Here is a 12821-nt window from a genome sequence, read left to right on the forward strand (position 1 = left end):
CAGTAGATGTAGCCAAAACAAAACACGATTTTTCAGATTTTGCATGAGATTTTATCTTAAAACCAGTATTTCTACAACCTAGAGTGTGCTTTTCGCTTTATCTCTCATCTTGTCCTGTCTTGTTTCTCACTTGTTTTGCTCTTCGTGTCAAATTGTTTCCTCAACCGTCCTCCTGAGTGCACCTGTTAGCAAACTAGTAGCTGAATATTAACGAATGATTCACGTTGACACCAGCAGAGTGTATAATATATCATCTAAAAGAAAAAAATCAACATGAGCTGAAAATGCTGATCTGCTTCATAATAATTAGCTTAAATCTGAAATCACGGTTAGAAAGCAGTTACGACTCATTTATAGAGAACGGCTTTTTGCTGCAGATTGCAATCCCAATAAATCCTTCTCATGATCACTCTTTTATAAAAATGAAAGCGTTTAGACTCAAAATAATGAAAGATATACAGCTGGTATAGCTTGCTAATGTCTGTAAATAAAAAATATGAATAAAATATTTTTCATTTATTTCAAGTTTTCAAGCAATGCAGAAGTACAGGATGTTAGCTCTTGCTTTTCATAGCCTGTGATCATCAGATCAGAACAGGAGATGCTGTAAGGCTGAAATTTTTGCTAATAATGTTGCTAATAGCTAAATATTTCCATCTGTTAGCATATAACAATCTGGATTTAAAGCTAACTCTTTCTAATGGTGGTTCTTCCAGTTATACAAGCAATACGGTTTATATAACTATGAACGTCATTAACGTTTGTGATAGATATCAGTCAGAATCATTTACGGAATCTGTAAACAATTTCATGGGCGATTTATTAGATGCCTGTTCGTGCTGGAGTGTTTGGAGGAGTGTGAGGTTTATGGCACACTTTCTTTTTCCCCAACAGAAACAGAATATTCCAAAAGACTACAAGATCACCGTACAATATTTGCCTAAAGAAGTGGTGAGTCATGTACAAGTTTTTGTTTTTTCGGGGTTTTTTTGCTAATACGAATGCACAATAAAATGTGCACAAAAGATATTACCTCACTATATGCTTTTCTAGGAATTTGTGATATTTTTCAAATTATTTAAAACTCTCTCTCTCTCTTTCTCTCTCTCTCTCTCGCTCTCATTTATTTATTTATTTATTTAGTTATTTATTTATTTATTTATTTATTTATTTATTTATTCATTCATTCATTCATTCATTCATTCTAGTGTTTCTTTTATTTATTTAATTATTGTTTTTGTTTGTTTGTTTAATTAATTAATTAATTAATTAATTAATTATGTTTTGTTTATCTATTCTCTTACTTATTTGCACATTTATTTTATAATTCATTTATTTATTTACATAAATTTACATTTATTACATATATAATTCATATATTATATTTAACTTTTTTAATAAATGGTTTTAATATTGTTTAGTCTTTATGTGTTTATTTATTTGTGTAGATATTATTTATTTATTTTTTATTTATTTGTGTAGATATTATTATTTTATAATTATACATATTATAATATTATATATTATTTTTATTAGTTATTTTTCCTTTTTTTAAAAAAAAAATTGCAATATTTTTTTTTGTATGTTTGTTTAATAAATTCACCTTGCATTTTACACGTGTCCTACTCCAATATCACTGGCAGTTTGCGGTCAAACTTATGTATATATCTGGGTACAGATCATCGGGTCATCTCGCCCTGCTCTAACATATCATTCCAGAGAGTACAGTACCTTTGTTTCTCGTAAAATGAACACAAGAGCAGTGGCACAATTTCCAAGAACTTCCTAATAAAAGCCGTGTGGGAATGTGTTTGTTTTTTTTTCTCAGAGTGGTATGTGCTGGGTGAAGCTCAACGTATTCCACTTGGAGGCGAGTTTAAAAGACCTGGCCCAGAAGTTTGGGAATATTTCTTCCAACAAAGATTACATAGAAACATTTGTCCAGATGTTACAAGAGATGCGATATATCATCGGACAACACTTGGTGAGTTATTATTATTATTATTATTATTATTATTATTATTATTATTTTCACTGCTGTATAAAAACTCATTATCATTTCACTTCAGATGTACGTTTTATGTTGCTATGGAAACCATAACATAACAGAAACGAGTACGGTATAGTCCGAGCTGCTGTACTAGAACATCCATCAATACCTTCTGAACCAATCAGAAGCCAGAGTTTTAAAGCAGATCCTAGAGGGGTTTTTTTTTTGTTTTTTTTTAATGTTGTCAGATTCCAAGTGGGCGTGTCACACTCACCTGGTTGTGTTAAAGAAATGTGGAAATGCAAGCTAGTCGTTTGTGTCTTGTAAAAGCGCTGATGCTTATCCGCCTTCAGCAGGTGAACAGGGAACGTTTGCACGCTCGCTACGAGCACATTCTCCACTTGTGAACGTTTTTCAGCTGCTGTCCTAATACTTAAAGAAGGACAGGTTTTTCTGCTTCATTTGTAATTAAATGGCGCTAATTCAGCGCATAGCACACCTTCATGCCTGTACCTTTGTAGCCTGTCTGTGAACAGAAGACGTATGGTTATTCTAATGTTGTTTACATAAACCACTGATGGAGGAACAGAGCAAGGGCGTAGCCAGGGTGGAATTTCTGAAGAAATATGCTGAACAATTTCAATCCAAAACAATTACATTCGTAGATGTAAGACACGTATATGGTCTGGCTGGATGCCAGAAAGAAATAGAAGCAGAAATGCGGTTTGAATTGTCATGTTAATGATCACTTCACACAATCTTTTTATATACAGTTATATTAATCTGTCATTATGTGTAGGAAATAAAATGCATGTATGCACCCGGAAAGAGCAGGGCTTCTGAGCTGGGGGGTTTGTACCATACTTTAATATTGTTATAGAAATGTCAAAGATGGTACATATGTTTAAAACAGTAAAGGACGATGTGGTGAGATAGTGTGTAGCGTAGAGCTTGTGTAACCTGGAGCTGTGTGTTTCTCAAGGTTTCCTAAAGGTTCTCCAGTTTCCTCCGACTCAAAAAACATGGTAGCAGGTGGAAACTCCAATAACTTTGATGTCAGAGTGTGTGTGTGTGTGTGTGTGTGTGCATGGTGCTATGTAATTTACCAGAGTCAATCCTGATTGTTTAACCCTGATTGGTTGATCCTGATTGCTTGACCCTGATTGTTTAATCCTTATTGATTGACCCTAATTGGTTGATCTTAATTGGATGATCCCGATTGGTTGATCCTGATTGAATGATTCTGATTGGTTGACCCTGATTGGTTGATCCTAATTGGTTGACCTTGATTGGTCGATCCTAACTGATTGATCCTAATTGTTTAAACCTAATTGGATGATCCTGATTGGTTGACCCTTTTTGGTTGATCCTGATTGGTTGACCTTTATTGGTCAATCCTAATTGGTTAATCCTGATTAGTTCCTCTTGTTTCTTGGCATCTTTATTTTACGTTTGAGGAGGAATATAAGTACAAAAAAATTGTAATGATAACTTTTTAATATACATTTTTACAATGCGATTCTTCATAAAAACATATATATATAATCAGCTTTGCCGTTTGTTCATCACATGACCTCCCAAAAATTAGCATTTTGGAGGTTTTGTTCCAAACTATTTTAGAGATATTTATTAGCGTCCATATTGCCCTCCAAGTTTAAAGCAACTGTTTATAGACTGACATTGTTGGTAAGTGGCAAAGCAGCCAGTTAAGAGCTGGTTTCTTTCAGGACAATTCCAGATTTAGAGAAAATGTGACTTGTTGCTGAAGGGTCGAGAAATCAGAGAAAGATTTTTCTGCTTGATCAGTTGGTGCGCAAAACAAGATCCTGTATGGAGCTTTTAGGCTTGGGGATTGTGCGAGACAGAGAGAGTGAAGCTTGACAAGCCCTGACGCTCCCTGCTTTAGTCCTCATAAATTAAAATCAGACCCAAAACTGGGCCGCATTCCAACCTCGCACAATTTCTAGGAATATTTTTGCCTCTTCAAAGCACATCCCAGAATAAATGACCAGCGAGTGGTGAATTGAGTAGCGCAGGGACTGAGCACTGGAGTCAAATCTGCATGATTCCAGTTGTAAAGCGTTTGAAATGCCATGTGAGACACCATTTATTCTTAGCAACAGCAACACCAATCATTCGTGTGTCTTTCCTTTTACATTTTTTTCTTACCCTTAGCATGAACTGGGAGTGATTATGTTTGATTTGTTGTTGTTTTGTTTTCCACTCCAGGAGGATTCCATGCTGGAGTTTCAGTGCCACTACCGAGAAGAGAAATGGCTCACGGCGCGCTATTTCCAATTTGTGGAGGACTTTTTTAACACGGCCAACTTGTTGAAAGGAGACAAAGACTGCGAGCCTCCACCGTGCCCCACTACGATAAAAACCACCACAGCGAGGACAACGACAACGGTGGCAACAGAGTCGCCTACACAGCGTCATTCGCAATCCGGTAAGATGATCTGAATTCCAATACATTTTTTTAAAATTAGTTTATTATTTATAATTATTTATTCATTTATTTATTATATATGTATTCTATTGTATTTTATTTTTATTTTTTTTATTTATTTTTTTTTTACCATAAATGTGAAACAATAAAGCACCAAATGAGACTAGGTGCATGACCTGAGATTGGTGGAAAAAAGTCACTGATAACATTTAGGCTGCTAGTTTGTACAAATTTCTGGAAAATACAACAAAAAAAAAATTAACACTAACAATCAAGTTAACTTTAAGCTAAGAAGGACGTATCTGAGGCAGAGGAACTGTCAGGTATTTTCCAATGTTTCCAGCAACATAGTGCGAGGACTCCTTTAAAAAAAAAAAAAAAACCAATAGCTGGAGGAAACTAATCCCGCTTTTCTATTTAAGCCACGCCCACTTCGGGTTTAAAAACCAAATGTAGATACTGACACTGATACCAGCAGGGTTTGTGTAACAATAAGAGCTATGTTACTAAATTGTCATAAATTAGCGCTCCCCCTGGGGTGATGTGAGTGCACAAAGAAATCCACAGAAAACACGAACGGCTCCATGTGTAGGTTTTGTTTTTTGGGCTTTTTTTTTAACTCCATTTTAGCACGAAGCCCAAAACCACGAGATGTTCCCTAGCGGACGAGATGAAAGGAAGAAAAGGGCCGCTGAACAATCGTCGGTGCAGTGATAATCGAGCAATCTTCAGATCTTCCCAAGCACAGACTCTTTCTCTCCCAGAGCAGACACATGGGATCTTTTGTTGGGACGGAAAGAAAAGAGGGGCCGTGATGGACTCTTCTTTCACTGAAGTGTTTTTCATCTAAGTGTATTAACGCTCCACCCTTTTTCTTTTCTCTCTCTCTCTCTCTCTCTCTCTCTCTCTCCTCTCTTTCTCTCACTCTACAGGTAGCCAATCTTCCGAGAGTGTGAATGAAGGTGAGGTTTCAGACCCAACTGCAAGAGTTTGTTCATTTTAATGTTTATTTTTATTCAAGTCACTGTGGTCATTTCCACTAATAAGCAACTCGGGGGCTTCAGGAATGTTGAACACATGCCTATAACATCATTCTGGGTTAACTAGATAATAAACTTGTGACCACAACACATTTATTATACACACACTCAACTCTATATGTGCTCCAGATGTGTTCAGTGTCTCTCTTTCTCTCTCTTTCTGTCTCTCACTCTCTCTGTCTCGCTGTCTCTAACTCTCTTTCTCTCACCTTCAGTCTCTTTCTCTCCCTTTCTCTCTCTCTCTCTCTCTCTCTCTCTGTCTCTCTCTCTCTCACTCTCTGTCTCTCTCTCTCTCACTCTGTCTCTCTCTCTCTGTCTCTCTCTCTCACTCTCTGTCTCTTTCTCTGTCTCGTTCTCTCTCACACACACACACACACACACATTTAGTAGCCTATCTCTCTGTCTCTCTCATCCCTAGTCTCTCTCTCATCCTCAGTCTTACTCTCTCTCTTTCTCTCTGTCTCACCCTCAGTCTCTCTCTCTCTCTCTCTCTCTCTCTCTCTCTCTCTCACACACACACATTTAATAATCTCTCTCTCTCTCACACACATTTAGTAGTCTCTCTCTGTCTCTCTCTCTCTCTCTCTCTCTCTCTCACACACACACACACACACACACACACACACACACACACACATTTAGTAGCCTATCTCTCTGTGTCTCTCTCATCCCTAGTCTCTCTCTCATCCTCACCCTCTCTCTCTCTCTCTCTCTCTCTCTCACACACACACACACATTTAGTAGTCTATCTCTCTCTGTCTCTCTCTCACCATCAGTCTTACACTCTCTCTCTGTCTTTCTTTCTGTCTGCCTCTCACCCTCAGTGTCTCTCTCTCTCTCTCTCTCTCTCTCTCTCTCTCACACACACACACACCCACATACCACAATATTCAGTATGACGTATATTTTGAAATTTCGTCGCTATTTATGAAAAGTACAGATTTATCGACATTCAGACCAGTTGAGAGTTTGTGTGTGTGTGTGTGTGTGTGTGTTTGTGTGTGTGTGTGTTTGAATACCATTCCATGATCACCCTCAGGCTTGTGATCAAGTTAAAGTATAAACCTGCGCACTAGTGCGCAATTTGAGACATGCCCAAACCTCTTGCAGATTAAACTTTTGACTCGTTTTCTTCTTTATATTTGACATCATTAAAGCCAGACATGAGTCATTACGTTGCGAGTCCAACAAATAAGGAATAAACAGGAATAAAACTCTTCATGCTTCGCTGTTATATGAAAACAATCCACAGCGTGGTGTTGTGTCCTTTACCAGCATGTCCATAAAGTGTGCTTATATTTATTTTAGAAATATAAGTAAAATTTAATAAAAAGAGCATGTTATCCATTTGTAGCTACAATTCAGGTGCACAAAGCAATACCTCCTGTTATTAGCAGCTAAAAACGGTTGTTTCAAATTCAATTTTTTGTGTCATTAAAAGTAGATGTCACTATATTGTCGTTTTCTTTAATCCATTTTCGCGACATGTTTGTCATGAAATTAGAGACGATGGTAGCTCAAGTGGTTAAGGCTATGAGTCATTTACAGGAAGATCGGGGTTCAAGCCCCAGCACCCCCAAGCTGCCACTGTTGGGCCCTTGAGCAAGGCCCCCAACCCACTCTGCTCCAGGGTGCTGCATCATGGCTGACCCTGCACTCTGACCCCCAACCCTTAAGGATGGGATATGCAAAGAAAGAATTTCACTGTGCAATAATGTATATGTAACAAATAAAGACAACTTAACCTACTTGCTTAAAACGTATCATGACTAGAGTGTTTGCTACACTACAGTCAGAGCTGCTGTTCTAAAAAATGAATCAATAATTTCTGACCAAACCGCATCCTCTATACCTCCAGGCTCCTTGGATCCGAGGACCTTTCCGGAGGCGGTGAAGACGAGTCTCTTTTCCCTCCTTTTAATTCCCGTCATCGCTGCAGTGTTCCTGCTCGTCTGGAAGGTGAGTAACTTTTCATCCGGAATCCCATTTGTGTTTTTTTCCCCATAAATCGATAACAGTTGACTGACTGACTTCCTGTCTGTTTTTATCATGCAGGTTAGATCCAGAAAAAACGCCCCCTTGCCACAGAGTAGTACAGAAGATCCACCGCTGTTTATCGGAGCCAAGCCCAGCGCTCCACCGCTAGATGATGAAATATCTGAAAAGTAATTTTGAATGAACTTCATTGTAGCTGTATGCTCACACTCGCTTGCAGAGGTGCTCTTGCAAAAGACATTCAGTCGCAAGGACAGTCGCAGGGGACACTTACAGGGACACTGGCTCACAGGCGACACTCACTCTCAAGGACACTCGCAAGGAATGCTCAAAGAGAGCACTTACAGGGACATCCGTTTGCAGGGGACACTTACAGGGGACACTTACAGGGGACTTTCGCTCATAGGGAACACTCACTCTCAAGGACATTTACAGGGGACACTTACAGGGGACTTTCGCTCATAGGGAACACTCACTCTCAAGGACACTTGCAGGGAACACTCACAGGGGACTCTCGCTCATAGGGGACACTCACTCTCAAGGACACTTGCAGGGAACACTCACAGATAACACAGGGACATTCTCTCACTCACAGGGGGTACTTGCTCACAGGGGATACTCGCTCATAGGGGTTACTCGCTCACAGGGGATACTCGCTCATAGGGGTTACTCACTCACAGGGGATACTTGCTCATAGGGGTTACTCGCTCACAGGGGATACTCGCTCATAGGGGTTACTCACTCACAGGGGATACTTGCTCATAGGGGTTACTCGCTCACAGGGGATACTCGCTCATAGGGGTACTCGCTCACAGGGGAAACTCACTCAGGGAACAATCATAGGGGACACTCATTCACAGTGTACACTCACAGGGGACACCCATTCACATGGGATACTCATTCACAGGGGACACAGTCACAGAGGACACTCGCTCACAGGGTACACTCGCTTACAGGGGATACTTACAGGGACACTTGCAGGGGATATTCACAGAGGACACTTACAGGGTCACAGGTTTTCAGGGAACACTCACTCGCAGAGGACACTCACTCACAGGGGATACCCACTCAAAGAGGCCACTCACTTACAGGAGACACTCGCTCACAGGGGACACTCGCTCACAGGGGACACTCATTCACAGGGGACACTCATTCACAGGGGACACTCATTCACATGGGATACTCGCTCATAGGGGATACTTGCTAACAGGGGACACTACCTCATATAGGATACTCGCTCATAGGGGATACTTGTTAACAGCGGATACTTGCTCACAGTAGATACTTGCTCACAGAGGAACACACACTTTACAGGGGACACTCACTCACAGGGAACAGTCACAGAGGACACTTACAGGGACATTCATTCACATTGGTCCTAAGAATCATTGCTGGGAAACTAAATCTAATTCACATCATTTCGATGAAATATGCTTTGAAAAAGTGTGAGCATGAGATTATAGAGTACCACGTGATGTCATGAAGTAAGAAACTAAAAATGTTAACCTTTTTTTATGCAGCAAAAGATTAAACAACATCTGCACAGTGTAACCCAACCCATCTTCATCATAACCGGTGAGAGTTTTTTTGTTTTTATCTATTTTGTTTTTTACATATTAATCTATACATTTGTCACACAGGTTTCCTGAGGAAATTCTCCGGTTCTCACAGAATCCATTCCTTTTTTTCCCCCAGATTGTACAGTTGGATGAAAAGGCAGCAACTCAAGATCCACACATGTAACTTCCTATTCTCTCAGCTACGAGGGACGAGCACTGACCTCGAAGAATGAAGAACTGAGTTACGATGAGGTTTCTGTGAACAATGGTCGCACCTTTTCTGTGGTAGGAGGTTGGAGGAGGAGGAGGAAGAGGTGGAGGAAACATTGATGACTTGACTGTGATCCATGCATGGAGATCGCACAAGAGGGGAAAAGAAAAACTCTGTCAGATCCACCTGAAAAGCGTTAGTTCATCGCAGAATAATCCGGAACAATTGCAAAGAAGAAGAAGAAGAAGAAGTGAAGGCAAGAACCGACTGCATCTCGTCCTCTTCCCTCCTGCTTCCTGATTGGTAGAGTTCTCTCGCTCTTTGTGTCTGAGCTTTGGGCGTCCTACTTGTTTGAATAATTTCCATAACAAAAAAATATTATTCTTCAGTCGTTTCTTCTGAATTGTGTATCTGATTTTTTTTTTTTTTAATGTCGCTTAACTGGTGGTGTGGACTTAATTTATTTATTTTGTTTCTCAGAATATGTTCTAAAAGTAAGAGTTTTTTTGCTGCTCCTGCATGGTTCGTCGGGCAACGAGGTCATGGAAGTGCTACGCTCCAATCCTGTGCTCCTTAAACTGCAGCTGTCGCACTATAACACTAGCCCTTGGGCCATCTAATTACTGTCAAATCTTTCTTACTTTTAAAACCTGTTCGCTGCATTCACAGAATTCATAACAGAGGCTTCATGCGGAGCTTCGCACCCAGCTGTGTTCCGCCAGTTCGACCCACGATTCGATTCAGCTTTCGATTCAGCTTTTGCACACTGCTCACAGTTTAAATAGCTGCCGACTAAACACCAAAAACTCTCAGATTAACACCTGATTCTGTTTATAAATTCAGCTTAATATAGGTTTTTATTTTGCAGCTTATATCACAACACCGAACAGCTTTTCGCTCGGAACGTTTCACAAAAACATGTGTGTCTGATTTCTTACCATCTTACACATTGAACTTTATTTAATCCTGTGCCTTTTGTTAAAGGAAGTTCCCATTACACTGATCCTGGATAAGCAGCCATAGTGTGTGTGTGTGTGTGTTTGTGCATGTGTGTGCATGTGTGTGTGTGTGTGTGCAATATTTGTAATAACAGAGCATTAAACTTAATCATTCACCAGTGCCGAAGAGTCGACTCTTTCGAATCAAATCTTGGTCGGCCATTTTGTTCAAAACCAGATAAACAATTTTTAAAAGTGTGTGTGGGTGTGTGTGGGTGTGTAATATTTGCGTAATTAAAACACTGTGTGTGACACTAAACATGGAGGGTGTTTTAACTTGCACTGTTCTCACTGAGTCAAATCATTTGGTTTAACAATACTCAAGAGTTGACTCTGTTGGATCCCAGTTGATCTTTTTGTTTGCAACCAGACAAACAAATTTGCCGTTTTTTTGTTTTGTCTGGTATATACGATGACGCAAAAGACAAATTTCAGCAACATATCAACAGAATTGAATTTCTTTAACGCTTTAATGCTTTGCCCAGTGTTACTTCTAGCTCTAAGACTATAAAATTGATGGGAGGTACAGCGTGCTTCAGTGTCTAAATGCACAGAGAGTTCATTTTCCTCGTAAGGATCCCCCTATGTAGGGGGAAAAAATTAATGTTGAATGTTGACCATTTACATATAACCCAAATTATAATTTTTTTTTTTTGCCAATGCTTACAATTGTAAATGTTTTAATATCTAAAATGAATTAAATAAAATGGATTATATGCCGGTTTTCCCGTGCTATAGCGATTTATAGCTACATTTAACTACATTGGGGAAAACATTTGTTAAAGCCAGCAGCTCTTTTTTCCTCTCTCGAATAAATAAATAAAGAGACACAATAACTTAGCGTGAATTTGAGCGCTGACACTGGAGACTCCTTCCGTAAATCTTATGTCAGAGATGTCTCCTTACAGAAATCTTCATCATGCCACAACTCCTCCTTGGTCTGTTTGCTTTGGATTGTTACCATAGAAATGATAATTAACTATTAAACCAAGGTCATTAATGTAAACCTGCGATCTCGGAGATGATTCAGATGTCAGAGTAAGAAGAGTGCCGCTGTAGAAATATCGCTCCTGGCGAACAACGGCTGTAAATCATGTTAGTTTTGTAACCTTAAAGTCAAGCGTTACCAAACAGTGTGTGAGTTTGCTCTTCTCAAGCTTCAGAATGGCTTCAGGCTGAATGTGACTCATCTCCAGCGCTATGTTTGTGTATATGTGTGTGTGTGTGTGTATGTGTGTGTGTGTGTGTGTGCATGCACAAATTAGTATCAGAAATGTGCATGCCCTTTTTTTTCCCTTCTTATTCTGCTCCTCAGAACCCAACGTGTACATATCGCTTTTTCTAACAGCTATCAACAAATGTAATACGTTTCAGATGATGCTCTGCGATTCGTTAAATTTATTGGTTTTTTTCCTTCTTTCATAACCGGAACGATCCTCTCATGGGATGCGTTCTCTCATGGGTTGTAACGATCTGTGTGGGAATGAACTGTTGCTGTTGCTGCTGCTGTTGCTGCTTCGATGCATTTATACCACTTTTTTAATAACTTATATATATATATATATATATATATATATATATATATATATATATATATATATATATATATATATATATATATATATATGTGTGTGTGTGTAAAAAGCAAAATGCTGGTATAAATCTGTTTCCCTGATCATGCATCACCACTAAGTTTCCTCTGGAGTGACGGCCTGGAACGCCGCAAGAAGCCTGAAACTGAAACCTGCTCGTTTTGGAACGTTTACAGCCTTTTATTCATTACGGCAGCGACTCGAAACTGTTTCTCTTTTTGTTTTTCATTTAAATACACGTTTTTAAAACTATCCTCTTTCACCAGAACTAATCAATGTATTGACTTCTATACCAGTAACGGAATAAAAGATGATGTTGTGTGAGAACTATTTACCCATCGGACATGAAATACGTGTAGAAATACTGCAGTACTGCTTTTTTTTTATCGATGTAGAAAAGAAATTTGCCGATGTTACAAAAGTGTGTATGCGCATGTGGTCAAGTGTTCTTGTTGTGTTGTTTTGTGTTGTTGTGATTAAATGGGATTAGTTTTGATATTGTGCAAAATGTTAACGAGTCCCATTCAGGAGCAATGGTGTTTCATTGTTCTTTGTAACGGAGAGGAATTTAAAAAGAAATGAATAAACAAACAAAAAACAACACAACCACATGTAACGAGTTAAAGAAGAATAGTTGTACCACAAGACTAATTATCATAGACATTCTTACCGAGACTTTATTGCATATTATTTTCAACATTTTGTTGGTGTGGAGAAAGGCCTAAGCTGTGAAACTTTAAATGGCGGCATCCTTTTTTTTTTTTTTTAAATCGACCCTCCTAAGAGCCTCTGACCTCACATCTTCGGACAGCATGCAACACGCCATGGACTTGCCGAAGGCCGTCATGTATCTGAGACTGATTTCTGCCGCATGTGTGTGTGTGTAGAGTATGCGAACACTTCATCTGGGACAAACCTTCGTGTCTGGACGTGAGGTTTATTAAAAAATAGCATGTCCTTCGCGGAGTCACAGGAACAAGAAGACTC

At 39.2% G+C, this 12821-nt stretch overlaps 1 protein-coding gene across 1 annotated transcript in view; it reads left to right on the forward strand.

Moving 5' to 3' along the window:
• The window catches only part of kitlga (kit ligand a), a 29234-nt gene that overhangs the window by 16159 nt on the left and 254 nt on the right, over positions 1–12821 (forward strand). The window contains exons 3-10 of the mRNA XM_058397545.1: positions 895–951; positions 1829–1984; positions 4220–4439; positions 5372–5401; positions 7338–7438; positions 7535–7644; positions 8995–9049; positions 9170–12821. The exon at positions 9170–12821 is cut by the window's right edge and continues 254 nt beyond it. Of these exons, the coding sequence (XP_058253528.1) occupies positions 895–951; positions 1829–1984; positions 4220–4439; positions 5372–5401; positions 7338–7438; positions 7535–7644; positions 8995–9025 (705 nt within the window). The 3' untranslated portion in view covers positions 9026–9049; positions 9170–12821. The remainder of the gene's footprint in view (positions 1–894; positions 952–1828; positions 1985–4219; positions 4440–5371; positions 5402–7337; positions 7439–7534; positions 7645–8994; positions 9050–9169) is intronic.

This window comes from Hemibagrus wyckioides, linkage group LG08 (genome assembly GCF_019097595.1).
Source record: "Hemibagrus wyckioides isolate EC202008001 linkage group LG08, SWU_Hwy_1.0, whole genome shotgun sequence".
Taxonomy (NCBI): domain Eukaryota; kingdom Metazoa; phylum Chordata; class Actinopteri; order Siluriformes; family Bagridae; genus Hemibagrus; species Hemibagrus wyckioides.